The following is a 13,956-nucleotide window of genomic DNA, read 5'->3' on the forward strand; positions in this document are numbered from 1 at the left end:
AATCCCAGACATCCCTTGCACAACACGATGTCTGGTCAGAGGAGCTCACGGAGTAATAGGCTCCTTTTACTGCGCTGCAGGACAGAGCGCTTTAAGAACTCATTTGTCCCTGCAGCTATCAGGCTGTTTAATGAACCTGCCTGATATGAACTGATATTATTTTGTGAACTGCCTTTTTACTGTGTGTGGTTGTGCGTTTTGCTACCGGACACTTGAATTTCTCCTTTGGGAGATCAATAAAGTTTATATCTATTTTAGGATGTTTTCTATTAAAATTAGTTTTAAATTGATATTTTTTTTCAATAGCTTGCAAACCGCTGTGTCGTCCTGGTGAACGTTACACTGAACATGCGCTGCAGAGAATGACATTAAAAGGTAAAGCTTATGATAAAGCCATTTTTGACAGACCTTGTGAATGTTGCACAACAAAAGATCACATTAAAACTGAAGACCGACCTTCAACTGAAACTGAGGAAACAAGATCGTGGGGCAGCCATGGTGCAGCAACAGTTTGCAGGTTGGATTCCCAGCTTGCCCGCCCCTCAAAATGTCTTTGGGCAAGACACTGAACCGCACCTCGCCTCTGGTGGAAGGTTGGCGTCAGTGTTCGGTAGTGGTGTGTAAATGGGTCTGACTGTTGAGCGCACTGGGCCTTCGAGGAAGGTACAAAAGTGCTATAAACGTTCACGCCACAGTAAAAGATTTAGAAAAACAAAAATGGAACAGTTCATGGGCTTATTCTGTGAGATCAATCTGCATGGAGCAGAGCTACCCAACTCCCATCAAAACTACTATCCTTACTCGTTTTTCCTGCTATGCCAACCAATTTCTCATTAGCTAGATAAAGTAATTCTTTTTTGAGATTCCCCAGTCTTGATATCTTGATTATCAGAAGAAAGTAGAGCAAAAAAAAAAAAGTCAAAACCTCGCAGCATGGTAGATCTTGTGAACCAGGTCTAGGCAGGTTTGATAAAGTCTTAAAAGTTTGATTCCACAGGTTAAATCCTTAATGCATAAAAGCTACAGAAGGATCATGTGAAACAGCATAATTGAACACATCAGAACCAGACCTGCACAAGGCTTTGTGGGCATTTTAGTAACATGTTGTGAAAAATGTATACCAAGACACAAGACGCTCCACTCCAGACTACTTTATTTCAGATGTTGAGGTCATGTCCAGATGGATTAAATTATAGAAAAAGTCCCAAATCCCTTAGTGATGCATGGGTTTACTGGTCCTTCAACTCCTTCAGCCTCCTGATTGCAGACTTGACTGTGACAGCAGACGTGGTGCTGCAAGACAAAGCAGAATCGGTCAGAAAAAAGGGGAACTGCATGAATGCCTTAGCATCCAGTGAATTAGTTAAATAAAACATGAAGCTCTTCCCAATAATTATAAAGTAACAAGCAACTTATAAGTTCCACCACTTGCATAGATAATACAATGATGATTTTACGTAAAATATAGAAACACTTCCAAAACCAACCCATACAATCTAATATTAAAGAATAAATGGGCGCTTACATTTAGGCAGAAATCTAAAATTTTAATGATGCTTATTTATTTATTCTGTTTTTACAGGGAAAAAAAATCTTAATGAAAAACAGTCACCTGAAACATCTTACAGATGACTCAAACCCCTCTAATAAGTTGCATCTTTCTCCATCCAGATGTTTGAGAGTCACAAGTAAACCACAGGGGGTGGTGGTAGTGTCCTCTCAAATGGACAAACAAAAACAACAACTAACTAATTTAAGACTGATTTCTTGCATGTGGGAAACAAATGTCACATGACACCAGTCAAGCTACATTTATCAACAGCCACTTTGGCACCAAACCAACTAAATACTTGTTCCCAAAGAAATAGTTTAAACTGAAGATGTTTTATATTTACGTGAAGACCCACTCCAATGAAAATGGGGTTTTTAAAATGCTCCTGTGGCCTTTTTCTGACGATGGGGGACCAAATGGTTATTTAGGAGCAAAAGAAAAATCCATTTGGAAAAGCGTATTAGTAATGTCACCCATAAAAATAAAAATTGTGCAAGCTTCCCAGTTCGTTATGGGAGGTGAGCGTGATCCACGCCAACGATCCTGCTCAAAACTTAGGGGTGAATTTCTAATGAACTGGTGCTGCTCTGCAAACTTTTTCCTATAAAACGGAACAAATTTTGAGATTTTGGCTAAAAATGACAGAATTAAAAAAAAAAAACACTGGGAATGCTTTAAAAGAAGCTCAAAGAACTCTCAAAATGATTGCTTGAAAATAGGAGTTTGTTGACAAAGTAAAAATCTAAAGAGTTCTTCCATCTTAAACTTTTATCTTTATCACATCCTTACTGCAGCCCCTCAAAATAACTCAAATGTAATCATCAGTTCTGACAGAAATCATATAAATCTACTATTTTATCTTCATCGTTAATTTCTAACTAAAAATCCGTTTTAAAACACTTGGAGATAGCCAAACTAAGTTTTGAGAATCACAGGTTTTAGGTTACACTGCACATACTCTAAACATTGTGCAACAATGCAATGTGCATTTTGATTATTTTAATCAGTTTTTGTGCTTGTTCACACAAACATATCTGACTTTAGTTTTTTAATTAGTCAAGTTGAATATTTGCATCACTTTTGAGTCTGCAACTGGCCTCAGTTATGAACACATTCTGCTAGTGCTTGATATTGAGTAATGTGGCTCTGGGTGGATTTATCCAGCCAAAACCACCAGCAGAAGATGATCTTAAATATGCATGCATGCAATGACAGATTCAATCAGGGGGTGATGAAGAAAAACAAAACACTAAGAGATGTTTTAACAGTTGGAAATAAATTACCTTTACAACAAATGATCAAGATCAACACAGACAAACACGATCTCTTACTTGTATGTCCAGGCACCCCCAGCCACCGTCTTCTTGCAGGACCCACAGTGCCAGATACCAACGGCCCTTCTCTTCATCTTAGTCTGCACAAAAAAAAAAAACAATCAGGTTTCAAAACCAGAAATTTTCAAGCACATCATTTCAAATTTCACGATTCCTATTTATTGAAATTGTAGAAGGATTAACAAGTGAGGGCGCAAGGACCGCAGGGACACCTTACAGGTAGAATGTTTACAGTAGCTCTTACCTTGCCACAGAAGGAGCAGGTGTACTTCGCATGCTGGGAAATTTCAATTTTCTTGACCATCTTCCTCAGCGACGCGCCGTAACGTGTCCCATATTTACCGACGATCCCCACCTTCTTGGTGCGCTTGGCCTATGGAAGGATAATAACCATAACGATTAATGACGCTAAACATCACTGGAAAGTATGTCAATGCATGAAAACGGAAAATGACTTAGCTAAAATGTTGGGATTGTGTAACTGTTTTTTTTTTTTTTTTTAAAAGGGTTCACAACCTCTCGGAGCCGCTTAGCTACAATGGAGTGAACGCTAGCTTCAACAAGCTAACGTTAAAAAAACTCCAAGCTCTCGAGCATGTTCACACATTTTGCTGAATTTTTGGTTCTTCGCCTACGTAAAGCCGAAGGACAAAAAGAAGACGCAGTCTGAAAAAAATAAGGTTCCAAAGTGATATCAAAAAGACTAGCTCGCCCGGCACTTGGGCTCTATGATATGGTGGCGGCCATTTCTGTTCCAAACATGAAAACATCATTCATTTAGATGGGATATTCATCCAGTAAATGCATGATACTGTTTCATATGAAACAAGAATACCATTACAATGTAATACAAATGGTTATTTTATGACTTTAGCCACAGGAATGGTTAGATTGACATGGATTGTCAACGGGAAACCCTTGGCTCACCATCGTTTCAGTGGAGACGTAGGTCCAAAGAGGGATTGCGTAACGCGCAGGCGCGATTTACTTCGTCGCCCACTTTGCATTGTGGGAAATTGATTTTTTACATGAACGCCATAACTCAAGAATTACGCTTTTCGGCACTTTTTATTTTGAATAAGCGTTTAATTGTATGCTTTTGACAGACACAAAATGCAAAAAATTAAAGTTAAAAAAACTCACGTACGCCGTAACTAAGAACGCGTTACTTGGTGTGCGCATGCGTATTTTCGACGTGAACAACGACATCCCTCTAGCTGCACGATTGAAATGTTGTGGCTGTTATGATGGACCATACCTTGTTTTTGAGGTTTTATGTAATTGAAAGCATCTTTCCTTTTTGAAGATACCAGGAATAATGCCATGAAGTTGACACGGAAACTGGTACTTGCTAAGGCGAAGGCCTCGGACTTAGAAAGCGTAAAAAAATTAAACTGCTGGTATGTGTACAGCACCAACTCTCAAGTTTTATGGGGGTCTAGTTATATTCATTCATGTCTGTCATTTATATCTTTACCACATGCTTTTTAATAGTTATAATGCTGCTTTTTATTGCTATCTGATACTAATTACTTTTTCAATTGATTTTTCTATCGTCTTGTAGGGGATGCAACCTGACTGATGTGAGTATTCAGATAATTGCTTCCATCTTGATCTTATTCTAACTTCTGTGCCTGAATTTATGTGTTTTTGCAGATTTCCATCTTTACACAGATGCCCAATATTGAGGTGCTCGCTCTGAGGTTGGTGCATTGAACTCTTTGACATCTATAATGAAATCTGAATTCCTGACTGGAACACTACCTTTGTCCATTCACAGCGTCAATGGCATCTCCACGCTTTCACCTCTGGCTGGCTGTTTATCTCTGACCGAGCTTTATCTGAGGAGGAACCAAATTCCCTCCCTGTCCGAGCTGTCCCATCTGCGTCCGCTGCCTCGCCTTAGGGTGCTCTGGTTGGCCGAGAACCCCTGCTGTGGAACAGATTCCAGCCGCTATCGCCTCACTGTTCTGCGCTGTTTGCCTCGTCTCCAAAAGCTCGATAATCAGGGTGGGTGTTAATGGAAATGCAGCCGTTACCTAAAGCTGTCGAGGAACTTCAACTTCACGATCCCTCTGTTTTTGTTTCTGTTTGGTGTCCAGTGGTGACCGAGGATGAGGTCGCTCTTGCTCTCCTGAATGGTGAAGAAGTCAGAACCCCTCCAGGCAGCCTACCTATCCAGCTTTCCAACAACGGTCATCAGGATGCAGAGACAGAGAATGACCCACTAAACTACAACATGGAGGAGACCAAGTATGTTTTGTGGACTAAAGCAGAACTAACAGAAAGGCACAAAAAAATGAAATAATTTGTCGAAGAAATTTAGACAAATGGTTTCTCTTTTAGCAAAATCAGACAGGGGTTGGGAATGAAGCCTCTCTCCAGGGACAAGTTTTCCTCTCCTTGTTCTCCGTCAACCAGAGAAAAACCAACAATGAGAAGGGTAGCTGCTATTAGCATCGCTGCAGTAAAACTCATCGTGCTGATGTTACATGAAGTTTTATTCTAACTAGCGCCATCTTTGCATTTTCAGACTCACACAGTGGATGCGATTCTGCTCCTGCTGAGGGATCTGGATGAAGAGGAGCTTCGGATCGTTCACACAGCCACGCTGAACAGGCTGCAGACCTACACACTGGGCTCAGGAGAGGCTCAGCCACTCACAGCCCACACAGAAACGCACTAGAACTCACGATAACGGCATGCATTCAGCTCCAAAACGCATTGGAATGTAAAACTCAGGACTTTGAAACAGAAAATGTGCACAGGATGACATTCCTCAGCTTTTCTATAATAGAATTTTAACTTTTATTTCTGCATGTGTACCTAGCCTTATGGGAAAAAATTATGCATGTTTTTTTCAAAATGTATACATTTATTTCTGTAATTAAAGAGGAAAAATAACAGCAATAAAATTACCTATAAATTGAGCTTTTATTTATCTGAATTAATTAGTTTACAAAGTGAAAAGTGGTGGTACTAAATCCTTGACATCATTTAAGCTTGTTCCGATGGACTTAAGCTTCTGTCCACAGATCAGATCCTCAGTCCCCCTCCTCGTTCTCCAGGAAGTCCATCAAAGTGCTGGCATCCACAGCGACAGTCAGGTACTCTACTCCATCTGCGCCCTGGAGGATGATGTCACCGAGGTCAGAAAAGCGATGTACTATGAGAGTTCAGAAGACCTATGAAAAGGAGTTCACCTTGCGTGTCCTGATCAGTTTATGGTCCCTGAACTCGGTCAGCTGAGTCCTCAAAGTCAGATCAGAGTTCACCAGGAACGCCTCTCGACAACGCTGGTAGAAATCTTGGAAGGAAAATCCTGCACACACCACAAAAAATGTATTTCAAATGCAATTTAGGAAGAAAACAGTTTTTAATATACTCTTTTTTTAAACACCTGTATACAAAGGGTTGTCTTTGTTTTCCAGTTGAAACTTTACGAGCAGTCTGAAGATTCCTCTGTAAAGAGAAGGGACATGAAGACACAAAGCCAAAAGAAGCCCCCAAACTGGTTTGAGGTGTGAACATTGTATAGAGAAATAAACAGCTATTAATCAGTCATTCTATTTGTTAGAATTAACATTATTGATCTGGTACTTTTTTTTATGTAGTTCATGTTATTCAGTTAATAAACTGGCCAATCAGATGCCTCATTAAAGGTATGTGGTCTCAACGTCAAATGTTCAAAATCCTATATTGACAGATTCACCCAAACCAACTTTCGAGTGGTAGGGGCGTGGCCTTCCAACAAGCTCACTCCTATATGGTGAGAGTGGTTGCCATAGAAACTTGGATTCCAATCGCTGCTTACTGATGTCATCTGGCTTCAATATGGTGGTGCCCATATCAGGAAAAAAGGGTGACCGTATATTGTTGTGGGCAGTACCGTGCGTTGGGCGTCAGGCTGCGCAGCACATGTGTGAGGGAAGACAGAGCCAGAGCGCCGGTCTGCTGCACCAGAAGAGAGTTTTCGTACGACGTCTCCTCTGCGTAGGGCTGGAACGTCACACACTCCCACCACAGCCAGTTAAACTGGCTCACCTTAAACTGGTCCCACACTAGAAGACAGAAAACGTTGAGCTACCATGACTTTTTATTGTGCGGGGTTACTCCAACAGCATGAGTCCTTACAAGCACCCACCTAAAGGAGCATTGATGTGGTCTAAAGAAGCCACCAGGTGCAAGTTGGACAGGGACGCCAGCTGCCCCAGTGCACTCTGGGTCTTTTCTCCTCGTAACATTGGTCCATCGATGTTGTGAATTAGCAAATACAAGTGAAGATCTGGACCTGTGAATACACATCAGTGTAGTTAAAAAATTTTTTGAAAAAAAGAGTTAAAGACCCACTCCGATCATCTTTTGAGCTATTTTCAGTGTTCCCAGTAGTTCCCCCCCCCCCCCAAAGAATTTAAATTTTGATTATGGGTTTTTAGCTAAAATCCAAAACCTGTGTTGTTTACTAGAACATAGTTTCTGAAGAGCGGAAGAAGTTCTTTAGAATTTCACCTCTGAGTTGTGGGTGAGACTGTTGGCATACCAACCCCGCCCCCCTTCACCTACCCATTATGCTGAGAGCTCAGAGAACAGGGGCTTGTGGCCCGCCCAGCGTATTTTTCATGCCACAAATAAGCTTTTCTTCTGATTCACAACAATTTAAATGAAAAAAATACAATGCAATTTTAAGCCTAATTTTCTTTATATATGTCCTCCATCATGAGAAAAATGCCACAAGAACATGTTAAAAACATCGGAGTGGGGGTTTCTTTAGGCACCAGATCGAGATGATTCCCCTCAGACTTACGCTCTTTGAGGGTCTGACTGATGAACTGGATCTGGTCTGAGGGGGTCCGGAAACTCCCTTGATCTTCCAGAACCTCAGACGTTATAGCATTTAATATCTGTAACGACAGCATAATGTGGTTCACAGAGCAGGTCGAGCGTTGTTCACCATTGATCAGATTTTTGGGACTGAACACCGACCGTCTTGAGAGTGATGGAGGGGAAAAAGCCGTTTACCACCAAATGGATCTCATGAGCCAAATGAGACGTTCGGAAGTCTTCCAGCAGAGCCTTTTTGCTGCCCAAACCGTACACCAGCACGCTGAAGCCCAACCTGCACACCAACACACACAGATGCTTCCGGGTTCTCCAACAATCTAAAAATTCTTGTTTTTCCACACTTACTGCAGCTGTAACATCCACTTGTGAAAGTGCTTCTTGTTTTTGTTGTGCAGCTGCTGAATTTCTTTGGAGTAACAGGAGGGTTTTCCTTCTAAAAGATGAACTAAAGTCTCCTACATAAAAGGAAAAGCAGATGCCCATTTTCACGCTTAGCTATGAAAGACATCAAATCATTTCCCGTTTAATAAATGGAAACCTCGACTGACCCTGTCCAGTTTAGGGGTTTGCAAACGCTCAAGCGTGCGGTCTGACGTCAAGACTTTGGAGCTGCCATGAGCCTCAAAATACTCCTCAGTCATGGTGGGTTTGCCGAACGCTTCTGCTGAGTTCTTGCTTTTTTTGGCAGGAGTCTTGGAGAGCGCTGACGACGAGCCTTTATTGGGAGTTCTCTGTGTCTTTGTGTTTTCTTTCTGTTCTTCTTTAAACCCATTTGGGCCCTCTTCATCCTCCTCCTCCTCCGACGAGTCAGAAGGTGAGAGTTCGCTGTCGCTGTCTGAGCGGAGTCCGGGGGCTGAAATCATGGAGCCAGATTAGATTTTTCCTTCATTCATCTTCTAAACCCGTTTTGTCCCTTTCTGGGTCATGGGGCTGCCGGAGCCAATCCCGGCCACTTGTGGGCAGGGGCCACAAATCACACACCCATGCACACTCACATCTATGGATAATTTAGAGTAACCAATTAACCTATGATCTCACCACCGGCCCGTCTCGCCCACCCCGTTGGGCGATAGGACCCGAAATTAGGGGAACTATGCCTGGGCAGGGCAAAGCCAGAGAAAACTCTGGTGGAGGCCCGCAGCGGTCACGACGAGCAAATCGGTCGTCCGACCTGGGTATAGGGGCGAAAGACTAATCGAACCATCTAGTAGCTGGTTCCTTCCGAAGTTTCCCTCAGGTTAGCTGGCGCTCGAAGTCTGGCAGTTTTAGTTGGTAAAGACCAGATTTGATTGGATTCATTATTTTTTTTGCATTGTTTTGGACTCACCTGTCAGTCTCTTCCTGAGTCTATGTGGGGTTGTGGAGACAAACTGGACTTTTTTGCTCTGTTTTTGGAGGAAAGCAGGAATGGTGACCAAAAATTGCATGACCGTGACTTTAACCTCTTTAAAAAATAAGAATGTCTTTAATTTTTAGTGGTCTCACCCTATGTGGGGTCCGGTTTCCTGCTCTGTGATCTTAAGCAGAGGAGAACAGGAATCAGCTAAAAGTGCTTGAACAGAGGAGCAGAGGGTCTGGGGAACTCACCGCGACCTGTTCGAGTGGGGGTTTGTGGTTCAGTGCTTGAGGTCGTGCTGACGTTTGCGCTTTTGCCCGGCGTTCGCGCCAGTTCATTCGCTGCGTGCAAAAACAAGAGGCAAAGGATGCTGGGAAAACAACTTCTGCAGCTTGCAAGACAGTTTGGGCAAACATGTGAGAAGAGGCTGGAGAACCTCACCAGTTTGGGCCATGCGGTGGCTACGCTTGATTTTTTGGAAAGTAAAAATAGAGGATCCAGCCACTCCTGAGAGACCGTCTTCATCTGCTGTAAAAGAAAAGGATCAAAAGATTCATGTGAATTATTGAGACAACTCAGAGAAGTTTCTCTTTTCCAACCTTCTGTTACTCAACTACATAAATGAATAACATTTGGTGCTAGTTTACAAAGTTTCAATCGTGTTTATTTTTGGTCACTGATGAAGAAACTCTTCCTCCAGCATGACTGCAGGTGAAAATGCAGCTGAAGTGGCTGAAATAATGCTGAAAACCCCGACGGAGGTGAGGGAAGGCAGAAAAATGTAAACAATGACGAAGGAAAATCCTTCAAACACTGGTATAAGAAATCCAAAAGAAAACAGAAATGTAACAGAATGCTGTCAAAAGTTTTACGAATATCAAAACACTTAAATCTTAAAGACCAGCTGGTCCAATGTAAAAAGCCTTTCTGGAGGTTTTAACATATTCTCGTGACATTTTTTTATGCTGGAGGACATATATTAAGAAAATGGATCCCAAAATTGCATTCTGAGTATTTCTCTGCTCACATTGTTTTTAATCGAGGACAGACAAAAAAATCCAGTTGGAAAAACAGAATATTTGTGATGTAGAGCCACAAGCTCCCTGCTCTGCTCCATTCGAATGCATCCATCTGTGGACGACTATATTCTTTATTTTCCTTATCCGACCTGGCATCTACCTTAAAACTTTACAGCTGGATAGCTCAGATATAACTCTCCATTTTTGTTGCACCTGTATTGTTAGGTAGGAGGTTTGAAGGGCTGTAAGCTAGCAAGCGAACGTGTAAACAGGTGGATGATGGGAAGTGGGGTAGGGCTTATTCCACGGCCATTGGTCCCGCCCACAACTCAAAGGCGAATTTCTAATGAACCACTGCAGCTCAGCAGAAATTATGTCCTAGAAAACAACACAGCCTTTATTTTATTTAGGCTAAAAAGGTATAGTCATAATCAGAAGATGTTTTGAAAATAGCTGAAAAGATGACCAGAGAGGGACTTTAAAGATTCTCAGACTGCTCTAATTGACTGTTTCAATAAGTTAAACCTGCTAGATTATTTTTTGCTATGCACAATTCAACCCAACAACTACAATAACATTATTAATAATATACAAACATTACACCTTGTACAAGAAGAAAACAGTAATTAATATGTTAATACACTTTATACATTTTAATACACTTTATTTAATACAATGAAATGTGATTATAATCTATCAAAAATACCAATGAAACTATCAAACTTTTACTTTTACTTAGAATTTGGGAAGACGCTTTTCACCCATAACTTCTCCCCTCACAACACTGTTTTATGGAACAACAGATTTATAGCTGTAAACAAGAAATCCTTGTTTATGTCTGAATGGTATGATTATGGTGTGTGTTTTGTTCATGACTTGATGCATACTGATGGAATGTTGTTATCATACAATGAGTTTGTAACTAAATACAAAATTAAGGATTCTAGTAACTGTTATAACAAAGTCTGTAAAGAAATTCCAATACCTTTACTTAATCTTATTCATAACATACTACAATACAATGCAATCCAACCACAATTTTCACAGCTGAAAATTAATGATATTCCCATAAAAGATAAAAAATGCAACAATAAATTAGTAACTCTAACCTTTAAACAAATCATTTTCTGCAACTTTAGTAAAAAAAAATAGATGCGACTTAGAAACCACCCTAATGGACAAATCTTTTTCTTAATACAAAAAGTTCCCACTTCCACCTAAAATGAAAGAAACACATTTAAAAATAATATTGAAAAATTTACCCTGTTGGAAATTTTTAACATAAAAGATTCAAATTTCAATGGGAACCATGGCTATTCTGTTCATCTGAAACTGAAACGTTGGAACATCTCTTTTACAGTTTCAACCAGATACAAATATTTTGGACTGATATTCACAATTTGTTGTCACTTAAAGTTTTAAATATTCCCTTTTTTTCTTTATCTGATGGTTTTTTCTATATGGAAAATCTGGACCCGGGAATTTCTGATGTCATTAATGTTGTTATTATTTTATGCAAACATTTCATTCATTTATGTAAATGGAAAAATACATGCCCTTTGTTTAGTATTTTTTGAATTATTGTTCTGATTATTATGAGTGTCTTAAATGCATTCCAAAACAAAAACAAGAAAACTTCAGTAATTTCTCAAAATATATCAAAAGTATTGTTATTTTGGGGCGACAGTGGCTCAGGTGGTTGGGCGGGTCGTCCAATGATCAAAGGGTTGGCGGTTCGATCCCCGCTCCCACCAGCCAAAAATGTTGTTGTGTCCTTGGGCAAGACACTTCACCCTCCTTGCCTCCAGTGTGGCTCCACTGGTGTGTGAATGCACATGAATGATCCTGGTGATGGTCAGAGGGGTGCGAAATGGCAGCCACGCCTCTGTCAGTCTGCCCCAGGGCAGCTGTGGCTGCAACTGTAGCTTACCATCATCAAGTATGAATGAGGAGTGAATGAATAATGGACATAATGTAAGCGCCCTTGGGTGTCTTGAAAAGCGCAGATAAATCCAATCCATTATTATTGCCTTTTTTTAAATTTTGTTTTGTTTTTTCTATATGCACATTTATAACGATTGTTCACCCTAACTTGGTTTGTATATGAGCATTTATAAAAAAGAAAAAAGAGGCACACGTTATTAATAATATTAGTATTATTGTTTATTTTTTGGTCTTATGTGTGTGTTTGATATTAACAATTGTTGCTTTATTGTGCAAATTGTGTGAATTTCTGTAAATTGAAAAAAAAATGTACAATAAAGTTTATTGGAAAAAATAGAGAGCGAGAGTCTGTATCCATTCCTGTGTATGTCAACATCTGCATGTAAAGAGCTGTGATGTACCTTTAGTTCTTCATGGCAGGAGTAGGGTTAACTTGTTTATTGAAGTTGTAAATAAGCAAAAAATGACTAAATGACAGAGTTGTTGTCGCCTCACCTGTTGCATTATCTGCTCCCAAAGCCTGGATATAATTCTGCTCGTCAAAGACCTCATCTTCCTCCTGTTCTTCCTCCTCCAGGCACCCCCGACGTCCAGCGGGGCTCTTAAACGTCACCATCCTCTGCACAGACTTTCCGCCGCCCAGCACGCCTGCGCAGACCAAACACAGGGAGTTTAAGATCACCGCGTCTGCGCAGATTTGTTGAAAGACTTAAAAGCTTTTACCGTCATGTTTCTCCACGATGTGCTCCAGAACATCCTCATCCCCGACAAACTTCACCTCCATCGCGCTCGGTCCTCTAATGGCAAACACAACACACTGCGTGGTTGGACGCCGAGAAGACCGATACATACAGGTTGACCAAAAATATAAAACTTTATGAAAAAACACACTGACAGCGTGGGAAAAGCTCGTAAAAACTAAGCACCTTGCAGAGAAACGTTAGCAAACTGAACTAAATACCACGGTGAGCTGACAACTTCCCGCGCCATCCTTCTGAAGGTTTAAACCACGTGACAGGCGAAAGGTCGTGTACTGACCAATCACAGCCCACACACTTAAAAAATCATTACCCAGAATGCACTTCAAAGTCTAACTTTTGTAAAGGTTTCCGATATAATTTTTTTCACTTATTTTTTTTTTAACAACATACAAAAGAAATGTGTGAGTGGCCGTTGTAAAGATAGAAATAAAGCAAAAAGAAGGAACTAAAGTTTATAAGAAAATGTGCCTTTTTAAACACACGTTTATTTCAGACTCAGATGTGGTCCATAGAAAAAGATACAAATACAGTATACATAATAAAAAGTAAAAATATATAAATTAAAAAGAGTATAATCGCTGTATCCAGTGTTTCCTCAGGGCAGAAGTGTAGCTGCATGAGCTTCTTTTGGGATCAGTCAGAGACATGATAATTGAGTTCTTAGATTTGTCTAGGCGTTCCATAAGGCCGTATGTAAGCTTACGCAGTAGTGCTTCACTGGTGGGGATGTGAGCATCCACAAATAGCTGACTGGCTCTGTACCACCTTGGCACCTGTAGCAGAAGCCTAAAAGCATCATTATAGGCCACTAAGAATTTGCGGTATGTCCCACGTCCATAGTTCCACCAAAGAGGGGCCGTATACAGAGGAGTGCAGTAAGCTCTGAACAGCGAACATTTCACTTGAAGAGAACACGTACTGAATTTTCTCATCAGCATGTTTGCCTGAGCATAGAGTTTACAGTACTGTCTCTGAATGTCTCTATCATCCCTCCAATCATCAGTAATGAAATGTCCAAGGTATTTGATAGATGAGGTTTGTTCCAGAGGCGTTCCACAAAGCTTAAAAACAGGAAAGTTTACATTTCTGTCGTCTTTGGTCCTTACAATCATTACTTTGCTTTTAGAGGGATTGTAGTTTATATCAAAATCTCTGCCATAGTCAGAAC

At 40.6% G+C, this 13,956-nt stretch overlaps 3 protein-coding genes across 10 annotated transcripts; 1 reads left to right on the plus strand and 2 right to left on the minus strand.

Moving 5' to 3' along the window:
- Positions 1–1,135: 1,135 nt before the first annotated feature.
- Positions 1,136–3,916, minus strand: rpl37a (ribosomal protein L37a). Its single transcript, XM_004079020.4, has 4 exons — positions 3,814–3,916; positions 3,131–3,259; positions 2,884–2,966; positions 1,136–1,293 (listed from the first exon to the last, which is right to left on the minus strand). The coding sequence occupies exons 1-4, from the start codon at positions 3,814–3,816 to the stop codon at positions 1,230–1,232; spliced, it is 279 nt and encodes a 92-aa protein (XP_004079068.1). The 5' UTR covers positions 3,817–3,916; the 3' UTR covers positions 1,136–1,229.
- Positions 3,198–5,816, plus strand: c17h21orf2 (chromosome 17 C21orf2 homolog). Of its 2 annotated transcripts, XM_023965482.1 has the most exons (8): positions 3,198–3,311; positions 4,193–4,286; positions 4,451–4,469; positions 4,543–4,589; positions 4,667–4,896; positions 4,989–5,139; positions 5,233–5,329; positions 5,420–5,816. In XM_023965482.1, exons 2-8 carry the CDS (start codon positions 4,210–4,212, stop codon positions 5,570–5,572), a joined length of 774 nt encoding a protein of 257 aa, XP_023821250.1. In that variant the 5' UTR covers positions 3,198–3,311; positions 4,193–4,209; the 3' UTR covers positions 5,573–5,816. The 2 variants fall into 2 exon arrangements, with proteins under 2 accessions (XP_023821250.1, XP_011484905.2); XM_011486603.2 differs by lacking the exon at positions 3,198–3,311 and having other exon boundaries at positions 4,057–4,286.
- On the minus strand, positions 5,802–13,054 carry orc2 (origin recognition complex subunit 2). 7 transcript variants are annotated; one of them, XM_011486524.3, is made up of 16 exons: positions 12,954–13,054; positions 12,751–12,824; positions 12,523–12,675; positions 9,506–9,592; positions 9,316–9,405; positions 9,214–9,245; positions 9,056–9,113; positions 8,277–8,581; positions 8,074–8,183; positions 7,870–8,002; positions 7,691–7,787; positions 7,031–7,177; positions 6,776–6,947; positions 6,287–6,348; positions 6,090–6,208; positions 5,802–6,014 (listed from the first exon to the last, which is right to left on the minus strand). In XM_011486524.3, the coding sequence occupies exons 2-16, from the start codon at positions 12,809–12,811 to the stop codon at positions 5,931–5,933; spliced, it is 1,710 nt and encodes a 569-aa protein (XP_011484826.1). In that variant the 5' UTR covers positions 12,812–12,824; positions 12,954–13,054; the 3' UTR covers positions 5,802–5,930. The 7 variants fall into 7 exon arrangements, with proteins under 7 accessions (XP_011484826.1, XP_020566586.1, XP_011484827.1 ...); XM_020710927.2 differs by having other exon boundaries at positions 12,923–13,036; XM_011486525.3 differs by having other exon boundaries at positions 12,989–13,007.
- Between the last annotated feature and the right edge of the window lie 902 nt (positions 13,055–13,956).

Source organism: Oryzias latipes, chromosome 17 (genome assembly GCF_002234675.1).
Source record: "Oryzias latipes chromosome 17, ASM223467v1".
In the NCBI taxonomy this organism is placed as follows: Eukaryota; Metazoa; Chordata; class Actinopteri; order Beloniformes; family Adrianichthyidae; genus Oryzias; species Oryzias latipes.

What these genes read in the sequence shown, in the direction of transcription:
- rpl37a (XM_004079020.4), bottom strand. An exon ending in CCTGCTCCTTCTGTGGCAAG is followed by an intron (nt 2,967 to 3,130) that starts GTAAGAGCTACT and finishes TTTTTTGTGCAG; the next exon opens with ACTAAGATGAAGAGAAGGGC. An exon ending in GGGGGTGCCTGGACATACAA is followed by an intron (nt 1,294 to 2,883) that starts GTAAGAGATCGT and finishes TTTGTCTTGCAG; the next exon opens with CACCACGTCTGCTGTCACAG.
- c17h21orf2 (XM_023965482.1), top strand. Translation starts at nt 4,210, where the DNA reads ATGAAGTTGACACGGAAACTGGTACTTGCTAAGGCGAAGGCCTCGGAC. An exon ending in ATTGAGGTGCTCGCTCTGAG is followed by an intron (nt 4,590 to 4,666) that starts GTTGGTGCATTG and finishes GTCCATTCACAG; the next exon opens with CGTCAATGGCATCTCCACGC. An exon ending in TACAACATGGAGGAGACCAA is followed by an intron (nt 5,140 to 5,232) that starts GTATGTTTTGTG and finishes TTTCTCTTTTAG; the next exon opens with CAAAATCAGACAGGGGTTGG.
- orc2 (XM_020710925.2), bottom strand. Translation starts at nt 12,877, where the DNA reads ATGTATCGGTCTTCTCGGCGTCCAACCACGCAGTGTGTTGTGTTTGCC. An exon ending in GGGAGCAGATAATGCAACAG is followed by an intron (nt 9,593 to 12,522) that starts GTGAGGCGACAA and finishes TTTCTTTTACAG; the next exon opens with CAGATGAAGACGGTCTCTCA. An exon ending in AACTGATCAGGACACGCAAG is followed by an intron (nt 6,015 to 6,089) that starts GTGAACTCCTTT and finishes ATCATCCTCCAG; the next exon opens with GGCGCAGATGGAGTAGAGTA.